Source organism: Mya arenaria, chromosome 7, assembly GCF_026914265.1.
Source record: "Mya arenaria isolate MELC-2E11 chromosome 7, ASM2691426v1".
NCBI classification, from domain to species: Eukaryota; Metazoa; Mollusca; class Bivalvia; order Myida; family Myidae; genus Mya; species Mya arenaria.
In genome coordinates, this window is record NC_069128.1 from 63,758,016 (window position 1) to 63,775,647 (window position 17,632).

Consider the following 17,632-nt stretch of genomic DNA (forward strand, 5'->3'; position numbering starts at 1 on the left):
TCCGTGCAATATCAGGAGAATGCTTTGATCTAGGTTCACCAAACTTTGAAGTGAGGTTGGTCATGATGTCTAGTTGATTTTGCAATCAGTTGGTCAAAGGTCAAGGTCACTGACCTTGAGGTGAAGAACCGGTTTCTGCTCAATAACTCAAGAACGTTTACACCCAGGAACTTCATACTTGGTATGCCAGTTAGTCATGACTAGTTGATGGCCCCTATTGATTTTGGGATCCATCATTGATTATTTCTCACCTACGACCACACAATGGGGGAGACATGCGCTTTTTCAAAAAAGCAATCTCTAGTTTAATTCCTAAGTCTAGTCAGGGGCAATTATTTATATCTTTGATATGGAGTTATTTAACCTCTGTTTGATCGTCCTGAACAATTATGTGAAGTACTAAGTGAACTGACTGAAGGGTATTGGAGTTTTAAGTGAAAATGCAACTTGACCCGGACACAGATGCTGGGGCGTGTGGTATAGCCTCCTTATTCTTCGAATAGTTGTGCTAAAAAACTATAAAAATCAAGTACGTACTTTTATTACTTTCTTTAAACTTTAAACTATTTAAACATTTAATGAAATAGAACATATATTGTACCAACAAAACTTCATAATAGTATTAATACATGCAAGAGTTATATATGTAAAATATGATTTAATATATTTTCAAACAATTGCTCATCCATATAACTTCCCAAGTACAGATTAAATTCTCCATAAAAGCATTCTACCAACATAATTTTACCTACATTAAAAAATAGATAAAAATTCAACTAACAACAGCTGTCACAGTAAAGACGAATGTCCCCGAAGTGTCATTTTGTTTAATAGATTATGCAAATTCTGATATACATGTACCTCCATTCTGGGAGAGCTAACATAATATAAGCATATGCCAGCCCCCATGATGGTTAACCTCAAGTATGTGAGAGTGATGAAGTAGGAGGAAGGGACATGGGTCTTTCACATTACACATACAATGTAATGGTATATGATCTTCAAGATGGGTCCTGCACATGTCATGTCTACTATGTACAGAATACATGTGCTAAGTTATTGTAAAATCCTTCCAAGCATGGTAAAATAACGTTTAATAGAGTAGAAGGACAGTTAGACATACAGCATGATTTTAATATGAACACCTTCATGGACATAAGGGGCATATTCTATGCATGACAAAATTACATCCCCAGAAACAAGTGCCATTTCTCTATGACCCTGTATACATGTATGCATCAATCTATAATAATTACCCTAAAAGTGTAAGGTTGACTTTTTGGGAGGCGATGCAGGTTGCACAATACATTGCCTTTATGTACCAAACATGTGCCAAGAAATATTAAAAATCCCTCCCGGCATGACAAAGCTACAGCTTGGACACGACCATCTACACTCTATGTGTAGATAAGCAACATTCAATAATGATCCAACTCTAGTGATTCTCTAACTTTGAAGAAGGGTTGTCTTATAAATGACACATTGCCTTAAAGTACTGAACATAAGCCATTTTATTTCAAAATCCATCCAGGCATGCCACATAACAAAGTTATAGCCCAAATACAATCAACTATATTCTATCTGTATATATGCAGAATTCCATAATAATGAGCCCGTAAGTGTGACCTTGACCTTTCAAAAAGAGATGTGGGTCTAAAAGGTGACAGTGACATGTATTTCTGTATCCAACACATCTGCCAAGTAATTTATAATTTGTTCATTCATGACAGAGTTACAACCAGAACTCGACCATCTAAACCCTATTTATGCGTAAAATGCAGCAATGAATAATGATCAAATTTTAAGTGTGATCTTGAACTTTGAAGAAGGGTTTTGTGTCCTGCACAAGACACATTGTCTGTCAAACTTAACACATTTGCTAATTTACTTTAAAATCCCTCCATGCATGTAAAAGTTACAGCCCCCACTCAGATAGTCTATCTATACATGTATGCAGCATTCCATTATCATTAAAATCTAAGTGTGATCTTTTAATGGATCATATTCAGGGATGGGCAGTGCAATTTTAGGGAAGCACATATTTAAAGCTTATCTTTATATAAACATTTGTTTTAAAGTGTTTATAATTCAAACAGATGTTTCCATAATCTTGTTTTAGATAAATGAGTATGTTATGACACCAAGTTTCACATTTCAGCAAAGAAAAGGAAAAAAAATAGCAACTAGCGAAGTATGAAAGTCTTGACAAATCATTAAAATGACAATATTCATTCAAGGAAGCATAATCATCAATATAATGGGCATATTGTGACTTATTTGTGTGTGAAAAATATTAAATGTATCAGTTATTAAAGTTGACATATATTGGTTATAAACTTATTCCACTTCTTTAGTCAATCAATAACAACATCATGTGAATATAGTTTTTAGAACTTGCTATGCATTAAAGGGGCACAATATAGGTTTACACTTGATATACATGTTATGATGTACATGTATGCATACAAGAAACAAATTAAATTTAATGCATTACAGTATTATGTATAACTCATTTGTTCTTTCTATATGAACATGTTTAACAGATCTTTCATACAAAGCTGTAAATGAAAAAAGAACCTTACAGCAGTAAAATATGTCAATATTACAATAAAATATTTTTAACATTAAGAACTTCAATTAAAATCACAATAGAACCAACAGATCTAATCATTGTGGCTTAACATAGCAGGTAGGACCATTGTCTTTATCTAGAAACAAAACACAAGTTACTGTAGCGAAACCCAAAATTAAAAACAGGACTTTCAGGAGTCTGTGGTCAGGGCAATTGAACTCTGATGGGAGGACTTCGAAGAATGTCACGTACAGAAAAGTTCCGCAAGCAATCCCACTAAGTATTCCTTGAACAAGCAATGAGTTATTTGAGTCCCATAAATCCATAATGCCAATTCCAATACCGATTCCAATTGGTGCAGTTATTGAGAAGAATACAATTGATCGGATGATTCCAGCTTGTGACAATCTGCTCTCTATTAAGTTCATTCCTAAGCAGAAACTGAGGATTGACTTGTGAATAACTAAGGCACCAAATATTCCTATGACATCTTCAGTTTTCTTCTGAAGTCCAACAGCAAGCCCTTCAAATACTGAGTGGAAGGAGAGGGCCAATATCAACAAAAGAGCCCGGAGTGATGAGTGTTCATGTTCTGGGAGGATATCATCCCCGGGATCTTCATGTCTTGAAATGTGGTGATCACTCGCAACAGAAATCCTTTCTTCACAGTTGGAACAATGTCTTCTGGATGGTGTCCCAGGAAAACTATGACTAAATGGTTCATCACTTATGCCTCCTATTGAGTGTTCACTGGCATTTGAAGTTGACCGGTAATAATCTCTTACAGAGCTTTCCGGTTCATCATCAGTCAGGAGAGGTTTCCGTTCAGTTTCTTGATTTGATTGCGTCTGACCTTCTTTTACACATAGAACTATTTGTTCTATAATTAATATTACAAAGAAACCAAACATCATCACAAACTCGGCCACCGGAAATGAAGTAAACAAGCTAATGTCATCGAATGTAGTGCCGATGCTTACACGGACATCTGGAAGTAGGTCAAGAACTCCTGTGGCCAGGAATACACCTGCAGCATAGCAGCTGAGGAAGCTCAGTATAGTTCTGTAGCGAGACTTGTGACTTTCAGTGTCGGCACGTTTCTTAAAAACATTTTTGAGAATCACTGGAATAATTCCAAACACAAATGTCAGCACAAGCAAACCGACTAGAACTAACACTTTGACAATAATCACATTCATCGTGCATTGTATTAGGATTATTGGATATAGGATGAATTTTTCATAAAATCACAAACGTCTTTCTTGCTTATAATTAAATGTCACAAGATTATTTGTCATTATTTGTCATCCGCCATTTTGTTTCCTAAAGGATCACATGACTGCAACAGTAATTTTCTGGTTATGAAAATTGTAAAATGGTCAGGCAGCACAAACATGATTTCGGTGATAGCTTGTTCGCGCGCGTGTATAACTCATATCCTCGAATATGAATAAAAAACAACAACACACAAACACGTAAAGTTTATAACCTTAAATGTTTCGGTGTAACACCTTCATTGAAAAAACACGTTTTAATGTTGTAGAGGATTGATTTTGAAATTCTTAACTCGTCTATATAGATGCTAATGACGTACGCTACTGTACACACTTAGTGAATGAAGGACTGACAATATTTCATAATCATTTGATGGACAACGTAAAGTTGTGTCTCTCATAGATTAACAATTTTGACCCTTTTTTAGTTTTTGTTTCAAAATCAGCTGAGTTTGGTACCAATGCAATCATTTAAGATAACTCGAAATAAAACATATCTTAATTGTTTGGAAAACTGCCGAAAATTTCAGTTTTCTTTAAGCGTTAGTAACGCTTCTAGCCATATTTTCCAAGATTGGTGTTTTAAAGCTGCACTCTCGCAGATTTATCATGTTTACAACTTATTTATTTTTTGTCTTGGAAAGGGCAATTTTTGTGTAGATATCTGCTTACCGATGATATAAGATTGCCGACAAAAAACCAAATCGTATATTTTTATATTTCCGTTTTAAAAAAAAAATGTTTTATGGCTTAAACCGTTACTAACGGTTTAAGAAAAAATGCATAAAATATAAAAAAAATAACTTAAATGTCAAACTTTGATTTGCGATCTAATTTCTTGTCAGCAGTCTTATATAACTGTTTTCCATTGATTTATGCAAAAATTGGCTCTTTTCAAGACAAAAATTAAAAAAGTTGTCAACACGTTCAATCTGTGAGAGTGCAGCTTTAACATCAATTTTGGAGCTTAAATATGAAAAACAGCAGATCTGATCATTTGTCAGCAGTCTAATATAATTGGTTTGAAGACATTTACGCAAAAATGGCTCATTCGAAGATAACAAATAAAAAAGGTCTATCCCTGAGAGTACAGCTTTAAAATAAATTGAAAAAGCCATGCATGATAGTGTTCCGACAGGAGAGTTGCTAAAAAACTTTAATTATTGCGAATAGTTACATTTTGTTACCAGAGCTGATTTTATTTATTCTTATTTTCATTATGTTCATGTTTTTCATTTTCAATATTGATCATGCTTCAATGTCTATATAACAAAGCGCGCGTATATTGTTTCAAAAGTAACGCGACACCTTTACACTTACCGTACATGTATAAACAATGAAGTATTATTATGTTTGTCTTTCACTTTTAATTAATTAAAAATCCTCGGATTATTTGGACTTAAAGGGTTGTTTCTTCTTACCGTGACTTTCGATTTGTAAGTATTTAAAGATAAACTATTTCCCACTTTTAAATTAATCATTTTTTATGATTTTCATTTTTTGAATTGTGGTTGCCATGAATAACAACAATGGCATTTGCTCTTATGTATAAACGATATTTAGCAAAAAATTTGTTAGGTCGAACAACACACCTTCAAATTAAAATTTATTAGCTTTTCGTTTATTTTTCAGTTTTGTGTTTTGTTTCATTTTTTATTTCAATTAAATTTATTACATCAGCTTCATCTGTGGAGGAAACTTCTCGATCATGAACCAAAAGGATTCTCCTTCAGTGTTTACATATAGGATAAAAACATATGTCAAATTTTGAGGCAATTGGGACAATTTTATTAAGGAAAATGAAAAATGGGCGTTTTGTTTCCGGAACATGTTACAAGTTGACCGGACAACACTGAAAGGGGATTCCCCTTGATCAGAGACACAGTCCCTCCACGGTTCATTGATTATCATAAATGTAAATTGAACGCATCATGTATGTTGATATGTAACGGAGAAGCCATGCATTTTACTTAACGATTATGATACATTTAACATCACGTATCAATTTCCGTCTTATCTCATCGATTAATAACACTGATCGGAACCATTTATAATCATTTTGAATAACATTTACTTTTCAGACGGTTTAGTTCGGTTATGCTTCATTTGACTCGGTAAAATGATTAACTCACATATTTGTGAGAGATACACTGAGAGATTTTGTGTATGATATAGCGTTTAAAGGCCAACATTACAATAATTTTTATCCTGGATTTTGTTTACAGATGCACTCTTACTCTCAAATAAGAGTTTCCACAATTAATTAAATTGTGTTAATATACTGAAAAGGATGAATAATAGTTGAAAACAATGGTTCCTATAAGCTTAAGGGCATAGGGATTAATTCGAAAGGTGCAGAAAACACGATATTTCTACCGTATGAGACGATAGTAGATCACAGTAAATCTTTTAGCACCTACCAATCATTTAATATTTTCTGGTTTTCAGCTATTAGCTACACGGTTACAATCTTGTTATCAGTAATTAATATTTTCCATAAATTCATTATTCAGTAAGAAGTTAAAGGTTTATCATTCAAAATGTGTATAAAGTAGTTAAAGGTTTATCAGTCAAAATTTATGTTTGTTATACATGTGTATTTATAGATTTTAAATAAAAGTGTCACATTAAATAATCGCCGTAGAACCTTTCTAGTGTTGAATCTCAGCTCTGTTCAATGTTATGTCGATAGAAAATTCATGTTAATTTGTATATGTTCATCATATTCTTACTTCAATTGTCAACAAAAAAGGAGAAACCGATGACATTTTTTGTACCTTTTTCTATCCAGAAGAAGCTATAAATATTTGCAAAGAGATCAATACAATTCTTTTTCGTCCTTAACCATGGACCGCCATTCACTGTACTGCTGCAAATGGCTTGACTGAATCAAAAAAGTCTGAATAGCCCTTTAAAGGCGCACCATATAGGATAATGCAAACATGCAAATATTTCATGACATAAACTGTTCACTGGAATTGACTACGAGTTGACCATAAAAACGTATGAGAGTTGTCAGAATTGTTTCTCTTAAAGGCGCACAGTACACGTGTAGGTTGTTGCCAAAAAGTTTTTGTTTAGTTTAAAGGCATGATCATGTCTAACACATTTGGCAGATGACTAATGATCAAAACAAAAAAAGCTATGATTTGCAAACAGATAAAAGGATAAAAGCCTTTATAAAAATAATATCAATTAATAGCTACGTATCCTCAAAATTCCTCGTATAAAAGCTCCAAAATATCGCTAATAGTTTTTTAATCAGTACATAAATCGTATTCTGTTTTGTGTTGATCATTACACGAAGCGAGTTAAACATGATAATTCATTAAAACACTTTTTTTGCATCAGCTTGTATTGTGTCCCTTTAAGGCACACCGAATTCAATCAATCATATCGATCACCAAGGATGAACGTGTTGTGTTTACGTTATTCAGTGAAGTTTGCATCTTCATTAATCTAAATCATATCTGGACTTCTTTGAAGAAGATGGAATAAATAGTCCGGTGCCGAGTCAAAGAACAGAACTATAACCAGACTCAATTGTTTATTGTAATAACAGGTTCTTATAATAACCTTTCGACATTTTACGTTCATATGTGAAAGATTTCTGGAAGCGCCTTACGGACTGACTTTATGTATCAGGGAAGAAGTGCGAAGTGTTGAATTTCTCGCGCGCTCTGCACGTGACAATGGGGTGTGTGGGCTCATCAGCGGACGGAGAAGCCAAACGGAAAACAGAGGACGTCGACTACGTAAGTCAAAACAGACATTTTATACGTTAATTATGGTTTTCTTGGTAACGATCATATTTAATTGTTAAATTTATTAAAGAGTTTTTAAAAAAAGCTGATGTAAACAAAACGACGACACTTGTTCTTATATATAAAACATTACACACACACACTCAATTATACTTGCAATGATTACAATAAAATCAAGCAATACACCCTGCATGTTGTTTAAATAAACACCGACCTTGCTTTGGTTAAAATAATATAAACCTTTGAGTTGTTTAAAGTGTTTGAGTAGCTTTTAGTTTTTATTGCATTTCTGGGTTACCTAAATTTTGTCATTTTTTAAAAAAGTTGTAGGCAAAGGCCTACAATGCCTTTATGCAGCTACGCCACTGCAAGTATTTTGAATTACATTGTATATAGTATATATGTTATTCTGTAGTATATAAAATATACCGTAAATCTAAGCTTTCTGATTACAATTTTGAATTCATCCTTTTTTCACATTAAGAAAAATATAGCCGACGATAATCCCGATTACCCACCGCCCTACATTCCGGACTCCTGTCGGGACGAGGTTATAGACAAAGATGTCAACAGCCGAATACAGACACGGATCGACACTGTGAGCATTTAAAAACATACTCAAGTTTCATTCCTCTAGTTTAAACATTATTCATTTTACAACGATTGTTAAGAAAGTTATGATAACTTAAACTAAGTCATTCTCAATAGCACGATGTTGCGCGAGAGTGGTGTCTTGTGCTACGGGGAACCGGATAACCCGGAAAACCCCACTTGTCCGGCTTGGTGACCACTTATTAAACTCACATGCCTGGCGCCCAGGCTGGGAATCGAGCCCGGTTCGCCTTGTTGCGCTAACTGGACAACCATTTCAATCCTTTGAAAAGCAAACACGTAAGAACTTTGAACCTTGGAAACACTGAAGAGAAGTAAAGGTTACGCATTTTTTTTTTTTTTTATTAAAGATAAGGCGATGCACTGACCCGACTGACCTGAATTTAAACTTGAACGGGATCCTCAGGACTGGCCATACATATATTAAGCACTGTTTCAAACTAATTAACTGACTCGGTTGAGTAGCATGCTCTTTTCATTCTTGGAGGGTAAAACAAGATATGTCGTCTGATTTCAGATGCCGAAGCAGATGGATCAGACATACGAGTCCCTCCTCAAGTACCTGTCAGAGGGCGCGACCAAGGAGGCCCACCATGTCACAGGTACACTTTTTCATAATTTGTCTTTTATTTTTGCGTTTTTTTTTGTCGTTTACTCTGAATGCCGGCCGTTCCGTGCGGTCAGTCTCATCTAACGTTTAAGGTATATGTTAGAGGACACACTGCCAGAGAACTGTCATATCGAACTTACCTAGTACGAGTTCTTTCTTACATTTTCTGATTTTGGTGGTATTTTATCGCCTGCTCCGCAGTTGACGAATGAGTCGCCTTTTTAAGGATTTTCCTTTCGCGTGCATGTTTAACCATCTTCTAAAATACTCTGGACGCAATCGTAACAACTCGGACATCTCCGGCAAGGTTCGTGATAGAAGATGTTTCAATTCCTGTTTTATACTGGCCGAGGTGTTCCGATTGACTCTGAAGATTAATGATGATGCAGTTAAAGTCAGCTGATTTGAAAACACTAATATATCTTGCACATGCACCATACATGTATACAGATGTGCATATTTCCTCAGCGATTTTCCTGTGGATGCGTTGTCAAGACTACCATGACGACGCCCTGGACCTAGAAAAGGATGGGGACACGCCCCGAGGGTACATGAAGCTCATCAAGGCTGGAGAAGGGGACTTCACGACATTCTTCACCATTCTCTGCAGGTATAATAGTGTTTCTGCTTCCCCCTCAATCGTAACAACTCGGACATTTCCGACAAGCCTCGAGATAGAAGATGTGTCAATGACGTTGGATAATGGTGGTCCGATTGCTTCCACTTTTAACCACACGAGGCAATTCTATGACGATTTTAAGGCTGAAAATGCCACCAAATATCTAATTTACACCTACCGCTATTCAAGGATATTGCCACAAAGGTACGACATTTGTTCGGTACTATGCTGAAGTTAACAACTTGGTTAACGATATCGTTGTTAACTTTTAGACGTGAACTATTCGATGATGAGCTCACATATTTAGATATTAACAAGTTCAGCTGAAACACTTGTCTCAAATCTTGTAAGAAATACAGCAGATCACAAATGTATCTAAACACTTCCAGGACGGAAACAATTTGAAAGTTAACAACCGTATGACGTAATCAACACTGTTGACTTTAAAGAAGTTTTAAACAATCGGCTCCATATCTCTTACACAATATTGATAATTTTGAGTTGCTGTGTCAATGTAAAAAAGTCTCGTTGCCACAATTGATCAGTTTGTTTTCCAAATCAACTTTCCTTGGAGGCGACAGTAGCAAACTCTTTTGTTTTGTATCCTTGTTGGATCGAAGTGCGTACTCTGCAAGCGGGGAACCAACTTACAAATGTTAGCCGCAAACACTTTGACTTAACGCCGGATGTTGCGACAGTTTAACAAAAAATCCTCAGTGGAGTAAATAAATATATATATATCTTTCAGACGGTCGGGTATTCCGTGCAAGATCCTCCATGGTCTAGGAAAGGGAAAGGACTACTATATCGGGAAGCCGGATCGGCAGATGACCACGTGTTGGTGTGCGGTGTTCGCGGATGAGGAGTGGCGGCTTGTGCACGTGCAATGGGCGATGGCGGGCGCTACGGACGACAACCAGAACGTGCAGAACGGCCAGGCGGTATGTGCCAACAATGCTGAGGCATTACATGCTCAGAGCATGGAAAGGAAAAGTGTTTTATAGTTGAAGTACAAGTATTCTATTAAAACGACAAGTCTTTCTGTTGTAATATTTGTAGGCTAGAACAGACTGACTCTAAATTCTTTAGGGCGAGTACAGCGTGCCCTTATTACATGTACTTAAGGTGGAAGAAAGGCTATTAAGTAACAAATTGATTCTAAGTTTAATAACGATGTAAATACATTTTTTAATCTGATATTAGCTCAAATGAAGACATATGCTTCTATTTACAGAATGCTGACTTCTTTTTCTTTACGGACCCGGACGAGTTCGCGACCATCTGCCATCCAGAGAACTTCCGCTGGCAGCTCCTAAACCAGGCGTACTCTAAGGAAGAGTTTATCAAGCTTCCCTACTTTACTCCCGCTTTCTTTCAAATGGACGCGTCCATCTTGGGGCTCAAGGCCGGCTCAGTTACCACTCACAACGGAAAAATGGATTTCGAGATCGCGTTTCCTCGAAAACAGATGGATAATATCCAAATTAAATGCTTGTTGACTTATCAGCAGCCGTTAAAAGACATGGATAAGAAATCTGAAGCGCCGAAAACGCTTGAAAAGTTTGTGTTTGTCAATCGGAAGCCGTCGAAGTTTATATGTGAATTAGTTTTTCCTGTACCCGGAAGATACTTATTTGACATTTATAATGTCGATGCAAATAAAAACGGTGCTAAAATAAAAGACATGTTATGCCAGTTCAGAATTCAGTCCGACCGGAAGTTCACTGAGGAAACACTTCCAGAACCTTTACCGGAAGTGCCACCAATCGGCTGGGGCCCGGGCCCCACGTGCCGGAAATTAGGTTTGGTCCCCCTCACACATTTTGAGGGTTGCATCTACATGAAGCCGGGGGAGACACGTGACATCCACTTCCGCCTAACACGTGATCTTGACGTTGTTCCGGAACTCACCCACAGTTATTTGCCTATATACCAACTTGTGGAACAGGTATTGAAATTTATTAATGTAGAAAATAACTAAATAAAGATTGTTTCCGTAATGTTTCCAAAACTCTACATATGTACTAGTTTATCAATAAAAAAGTAGATAATTTTATTACATTCAGCGAAAATGAAGATACATATCTCTAACTGGGGCGCGATTTATTGAGACTAACATGTACACGGACAGTCTGTGCGAGGCGACATTGGCAGAAATGAGCGACCTCATCTGGATTTTCATGTACCCGATATTCCCACGACTTATATCCGTGTATCGGATATTCAATGCCATACACCAAGTGATGCAAGTGATAGAAGTGATGCAATTTGAATGCAGACTTCACCCTTTGCGAAAGACCCGAGATGGATTTCAGCCTGTCACTTTCAACTACCAATAACCAGTCCAGATAACTCCGTCAATGTTTGCTATGCTATCCGTTATGAACCACCCGTGCTTTCTGCTGAGAATGGTGCGATAGCGGTTGAAGGTTCGATCAGAAACGAAGTCAAAGAACCTGAAACGAAAGATGCAGTTCTGGTCGAACCTACCGAGATGGCTGCATCTCATAATATTGAAAATAATATTGCCATATACAGCTGTATTAGTTGTACAAAGCTGCTCTCGAAAGCAAGCTACAGAACGTGCACAGGGCCACTCTGACAACAAAGACGAAATGTAGGAACGCTTTTGCGTTCCCGGCGATGAATAAGAAAATATAGAGGTGGTGTCTGTAGTCCAACCAAGATGGAGTTCAGCCTGCTAACAAACCTGCCAGACTTGCAGCCGTCTATTATTGACATGATGCTCTCAGCCGATGTTTGCGATGCTTTCCATTATAAACCATCATTGTTTTCTGTTGAGTGATTATATATCACATTACGAATGAATGCACCAAGTCATAGACTAAAGACACTGATGTGGTGAAACCTACTTAAATGGCTGCACCCCATGGCATCGATGAAGAACTGTGCTCGTTCATAACGTGTCCCTGCTACATACAGCTGCACGAAGAGTACTAAGTCCGAAGAAGAAAAGCTGCGGAACGTGTACATGATTTTTTTTCTGAATAAACGAGTCTCCGTCAATGAGTCCCGTCCCCACTGTAAAATTCAGGCACACCCTGACACGTGTTCACACATTGAGTATGCTTAGTTTACGGTATATATTTCTCCAGGTCGAGAGCGAGATTACGGAAGACGAACTGCGCCTGAGCGTCCAGATACCGGAAGACGGCCACTACGCGCTTAAGGTGTTCGCTCGAGAGGCCGGAACTAAAGATTACCACCTGGCTTGTGTCTATCTGCTTCGCCAGAGAGAGAAACCAAGGTTACCAGAGGTATGCGCACCCGAGCATTTCATTTTAGGCACTAAACTGATTAAAACATATACACATATTTTTCCATTTCGTGTTGGCATATTGCAATTAATTTCATATGATTGTTAAAAATGATATTTTTTTCCATTTTTTTAAAAGAACTATGAACGGGGACACAGAAGGGTATGTTCGATGCACGAGTTTATGTTTTGGTGAAGGGTTTTCAATACCCAGTTTCTAACTGATGGTCTTGCTTTGTTGACGTGTTTCTATAACCCCGATGTCTGTGAAATGCATATTGTTTACTTTAAAATTTGCAATTCTGAACTAACTTTGAGTGAGATTCTACTATGGGTAAGTTCTTTAAATGATGCTATTCGGTGTTTGCATTTTTCTGTGGGCCAATGAAAGTCGAAGATTTTTCAAATTTTCTGTTCATTATTTTTACGTAGATAGATTCTGACAAATGAACCACAAACATCAAATATGTTTACTTAAGACCTTACTATCCGGAGTCTTTAAAAAAGCTTTAAACGTATTTGCCAGCCACACTATGTCTGGGATTTTATGTTTGGACATCAATAGAAACACCGGGACAAGATGCTACGTGCTCGGCTGGAGCGGCACCTGGAGACGCACACAAGCCGGAAAGAACTACAGGCGGCCCTGGACGCCCTCGACCTTTATAACGTTCCGGACAAGGGCGAGCGGAAACGTGCGGATGTCAAGATTAAGCAGTACTGGGAGGTCAAAACAGGTGGGGACTGTGTGATTGTGGCTATGTAATGCCGACAAGTCGCCACATATATTTTATTTTGCAAATTCGCTCTTCGAATGCTCCCAGGGATCTGTCTCATTTGTATTTTATTGGTATTATGGTCGTTTTCTTGCGCATTTAGACAGTCATTTATCTTTTTTGTATAATAAAAATGTTGCATTATAAAAACTTTATTTTTTGTTTACTTTGCATCAAAAGTAGCCAATTTCTTGTCAGTTACCTACCACGATTTACCTTTTTACTGCAGAGTTAAACTCGGCCATCAAGGGTCGTAATGGGAACGTATTGCGGAAGTGGTTAGAGCGTGCTCGTGCATCCCCGTACACGGCGGACCTGCAGGACGATATCAAGCGGGCGGAGGCGGTGGACGGGTCCCTTGGACGACGGAAAGGTATGTGATTTATAGTGAACGTTGGATAAATATTTTGATGTCAGGTATAATATGTATCTGGAATGCCAAAATAAAAGACAGTATGAAGAGTTCGTCTTTTTGAGTGGTTCTGTAAGGTTGGCTACGCCCTAATCCTTAGGCACCCTTTATATTGCAATACTACAGAAAATAACTCTTAAAAGTGTCTTTCAACTAGAATTCAATTTCTCCGTTATATTATACAGGTTACATGCACCCCATAGCGCGGATGGATCCCCACACGATGACGGAGATCCACAACTACCGGCGTCCGCCGCGGGTGGCCCATGACGTCATGATGGCCACGTACCTGCTTCTAGGGGAACGCAAGGATGACTTAGAGGTATTAATGGTTATCACCTTGTTCAGTGTGTGTATACCACGTGATAAATTGCGTCATAAATGCTACGTCGGCAAGCAGTATTTTGCTTCGAATCATTCTTCGGAAGGTTTAAACAAAGATTACTTCACCATTTCTTGACCATTTTAAATGAAACAATGCGCAGTCAACGCCACTTACGGAGCCCCGCCTTCGATCTTTTACCAGAGTTTGATTGAGAGTTTAGTTTCTTAAAACACTTAAAACACTTCGACAAACCTGACGGAGCACTGTCAAAACATTATTTTGGAAACAGGTGTATCGAATTGTATGATTAAACTAATCACTTTATCAAACTTCGGTAATCAAACGAAGGCGGGGTACTTCAAGCGGCGTAGACTGCGCTTTGTTTTATTTATAATGGTGTAGTAAAAGAAAAAATATTTTTGTTTTAATTCTTCATTTTTTGCAAAATGTTGCCTTCCGACGTAGCATATATGACTTAATTTTTCATATGGTATACACACACTGCTAGTAAGAGGCTAAAACAAAACAACTGCTTCTTTTAGAATGTCGTTGTTAGGGTTGTTTGTTAGGGTACGTCGCCAATACCTAACCATCCATCCACATTTCATACACACACCACATTGTTCTGTAAGCGGAAAAGCATCTTCTCTTTACCCGATATCTTCGCCGATATAAATTGGATGAAAACTAGAGGGGATTTGTTAAAAACGCTGTATGATATAATTTTAGACACTTTTCCCCAAAGATGCTTTATTGCAGTGGGTCCCAATATCACAGTAAAATGATTACAAGGGTACATGTACATGCACATTTATTAATCAGCTTACGTTTTTGTCTGATCCCAATTCAATATCAATACCAGGAGTGGGAACAGATCCAATACTTGATGAACCAGCCTGGCGCTGACAGCCTAAAGCGCCGCATCCTCGCCCGCCGACCCGAAGACGTCTATGTTCACGTGGCTGAGCAGGCTGATGACGTCATCAAGCCGTACAGCATGGAGAAGACACGCGAGGTCTCCAATGGTGTCAGTGCTTTCTATAAATGGGTACGTTCAATTTCATTGAGATAGGAGTGCTCATTTTTCTGAAAAGTGTTGGCGGGGGGGGGGGGGGGTTAACCGCCTTGAAAATTTTAACAAATGGTGCATTTTGTGCGCATTTTATTGCCCTTTTCTCCTATTTTGAAATAAAAAGTAAACTTGGGTGATTTAAGGGGGAGGGGGCGGGTGCGCCCTCCTTGATCCACTAGTGGATGGTCAGCCATAGTACAGGGGGGGCATTTCCACAGGAATCCTAGGTGCGAGTTCGAGATTTTCAACAGTAGTTATGCATTTCCCAAATAGTAATTAACCTGCACGTGTTGTGTAGCATTTTAGTACCAGACATAGACCTGTATGGGTGAGAGACAGGCACTCAATAGGTAGCTTTACAGCATCGCGGCTTTATTGTTCTTTACAGAACAAGCAGTTCATCCGTGACGTTCAACAACGTGATATGAACGAGCGGGAACGAAATCAGCTGTCTCGGGATCTGTCCGGACGCGAGACGTACCGAGAGACGGACACCGCCGCCACATCCGATGCAACGACCACCAGGCCGTCAAACGTTTTCGTCGGCCGCGGGCCACCACTCCAAGAGGAGGACTCGGGCACCCCGCGCGAAGATTCTTCGGAAAAGATGCATAACGAAAATTCCGACCGTCGGGACTCATCCGCGCAGCAGAAAACCAGAAGTAATGGCCAACGGAAGTCCGAAGAGCAGGGTAATCCAGTCCATCCATTTGCCCCGGAGGAAAAACAAAACGGCCACGGGGCGATGTTGCTAAGGAAGTTCTTTGCGAGTCCGTCTAAGCCTACCGAAAGGGAGGCTGTGACGCCAGTGGCATATGCAGGATGGAAGCCACAGAATTAAGTTTGATCATCACACTTTGAGGTTTCTCAAAGAAAACCCCGCGGTCAATAATGAAATGGACATGAAGACAGTCATAATAAGATCGGATTGCGAATGATAAGTAGTGGCTGGGGATGGTAAAATCTCTGAACTGGTGGACATACCATAGATGTAGATAACATCAACTACTTAATACTACATTTAATTTACTAGTTCCAGTCGGTATATAATAGGAATAAAACATGGATGTGCAGTAGAAGTTAAGGAAATGAAATATGATTTTGCTGCTAGAACTGTGATAAACAATGGTATGTAAAGAACATATAAACTGTGGCATTTTCAATTATTATTTATGTATTAAACACTGCTATTTCTTTAGTAAAAATATAAAATATATTGTTTATGTAGTAAGGATATGGCATTAATAAAATGGTAAGAGACAAATACAGACCCTTTTCTCATGATTCAAAACTGAACACGTGAAATGGGTAAGTGGTTTATTACAGTATCTTATCAAAGAAAGCTACTGACATATTTCATATATAAACAATTCATTTCCACTCGAAAGGGATTTGAAATGTTTAACAGTTCGACTTTTTTGTGCAAAGAAGACAAACTAAATCCAAGCTGTAACATGCCTTCCTCATTGCTTACCAGATACTTGTTTAAATGTCTGATACTCCTTAAAATACATCACGTATAGCATGAACGCGTCTCACTTTGACTACCATCCACATATTCTGTCACAGCATAATTGTGTTTAACCGAACGTTCTCTGTAGATGAACTGTTTAATATTTTTTGTATTAGTATGTTTGTCCCTTCATGTCATGCGTATGATTTTGCCTCATCTGCGCTCACTACCCATTTCCATGCATTTTTATAGTTTCCTACACGGTGACAAGTATTTTTGCACTGTTCGGTAGCGTTCTCGTGCGCGTGAGCGCATATATATGCACAAATGGCACCGGATTTTCAAACTCAAACATTTTTTTAAAAAATAAAAAACAATCGTACAATTTTTTTTTTAAATATGCACTTTGTACTGTATGTTAGTATAATATACAGTACAAAGTGCATATTTAAAAAAAAATCAATTTTTTTTATATATTCGGTATTATAATTTTTAGTGAGAAATTGTAAGATTGTTTTTGATTTTTTTAAAAAAATGTTTGAGTTTGAAAATCCGGTGCCAGCGATACGCAGTTATGATGAAAACAAAAACATTGGATGCGGGTTAAAATTGCCAGTGTTGAGTCCATTTAGTACCTCATAATGTGTTTACAGGTTAGTATTATTGTCATCATTCTTCTTTGTATTGCAATTGTTTTGTGCATGTATTTATTTAATAATATGTTATAGACAGTTCAATAGAAAACATTGCCTCAATGGCTTGGTGCGAGCTTTGGGGCTATCCATGAAACACAGGAATAGGTTTTCATATTATGGGTGGATGCCAAACAATACAAATTGGTATGGCCTTAGTTGGCATAAAAATTT

General features: G+C 37.7%; 2 protein-coding genes across 4 annotated transcripts; one reads left to right on the forward strand and one right to left on the reverse strand.

Annotated features, from left to right (window-relative positions):
• Positions 1–525: 525 nt before the first annotated feature.
• On the reverse strand, positions 526–3,894 carry LOC128239859 (zinc transporter ZIP1-like). Its single transcript, XM_052956305.1, has one exon. It carries the CDS (start codon positions 3,769–3,771, stop codon positions 2,668–2,670), a length of 1,104 nt encoding a protein of 367 aa, XP_052812265.1. The 5' UTR covers positions 3,772–3,894; the 3' UTR covers positions 526–2,667.
• Positions 3,895–5,148: 1,254 nt separating this feature from the next.
• On the forward strand, positions 5,149–16,577 carry LOC128241591 (lim and transglutaminase domain protein ltd-1-like). Of its 3 annotated transcripts, XM_052958595.1 has the most exons (14): positions 5,149–5,282; positions 7,492–7,601; positions 8,095–8,208; positions 8,740–8,824; positions 9,301–9,442; positions 10,200–10,392; positions 10,686–11,399; positions 12,568–12,729; positions 12,868–12,891; positions 13,294–13,465; positions 13,734–13,877; positions 14,102–14,238; positions 15,104–15,289; positions 15,702–16,577. In XM_052958595.1, exons 2-14 carry the CDS (start codon positions 7,539–7,541, stop codon positions 16,152–16,154), a joined length of 2,589 nt encoding a protein of 862 aa, XP_052814555.1. In that variant the 5' UTR covers positions 5,149–5,282; positions 7,492–7,538; the 3' UTR covers positions 16,155–16,577. The 3 variants fall into 3 exon arrangements, with proteins under 3 accessions (XP_052814555.1, XP_052814554.1, XP_052814556.1); XM_052958594.1 differs by lacking the exon at positions 5,149–5,282 and having other exon boundaries at positions 7,265–7,601; XM_052958596.1 differs by lacking the exons at positions 5,149–5,282; positions 12,868–12,891 and having other exon boundaries at positions 7,265–7,601.
• The last annotated feature ends 1,055 nt before the right edge of the window (positions 16,578–17,632 follow it).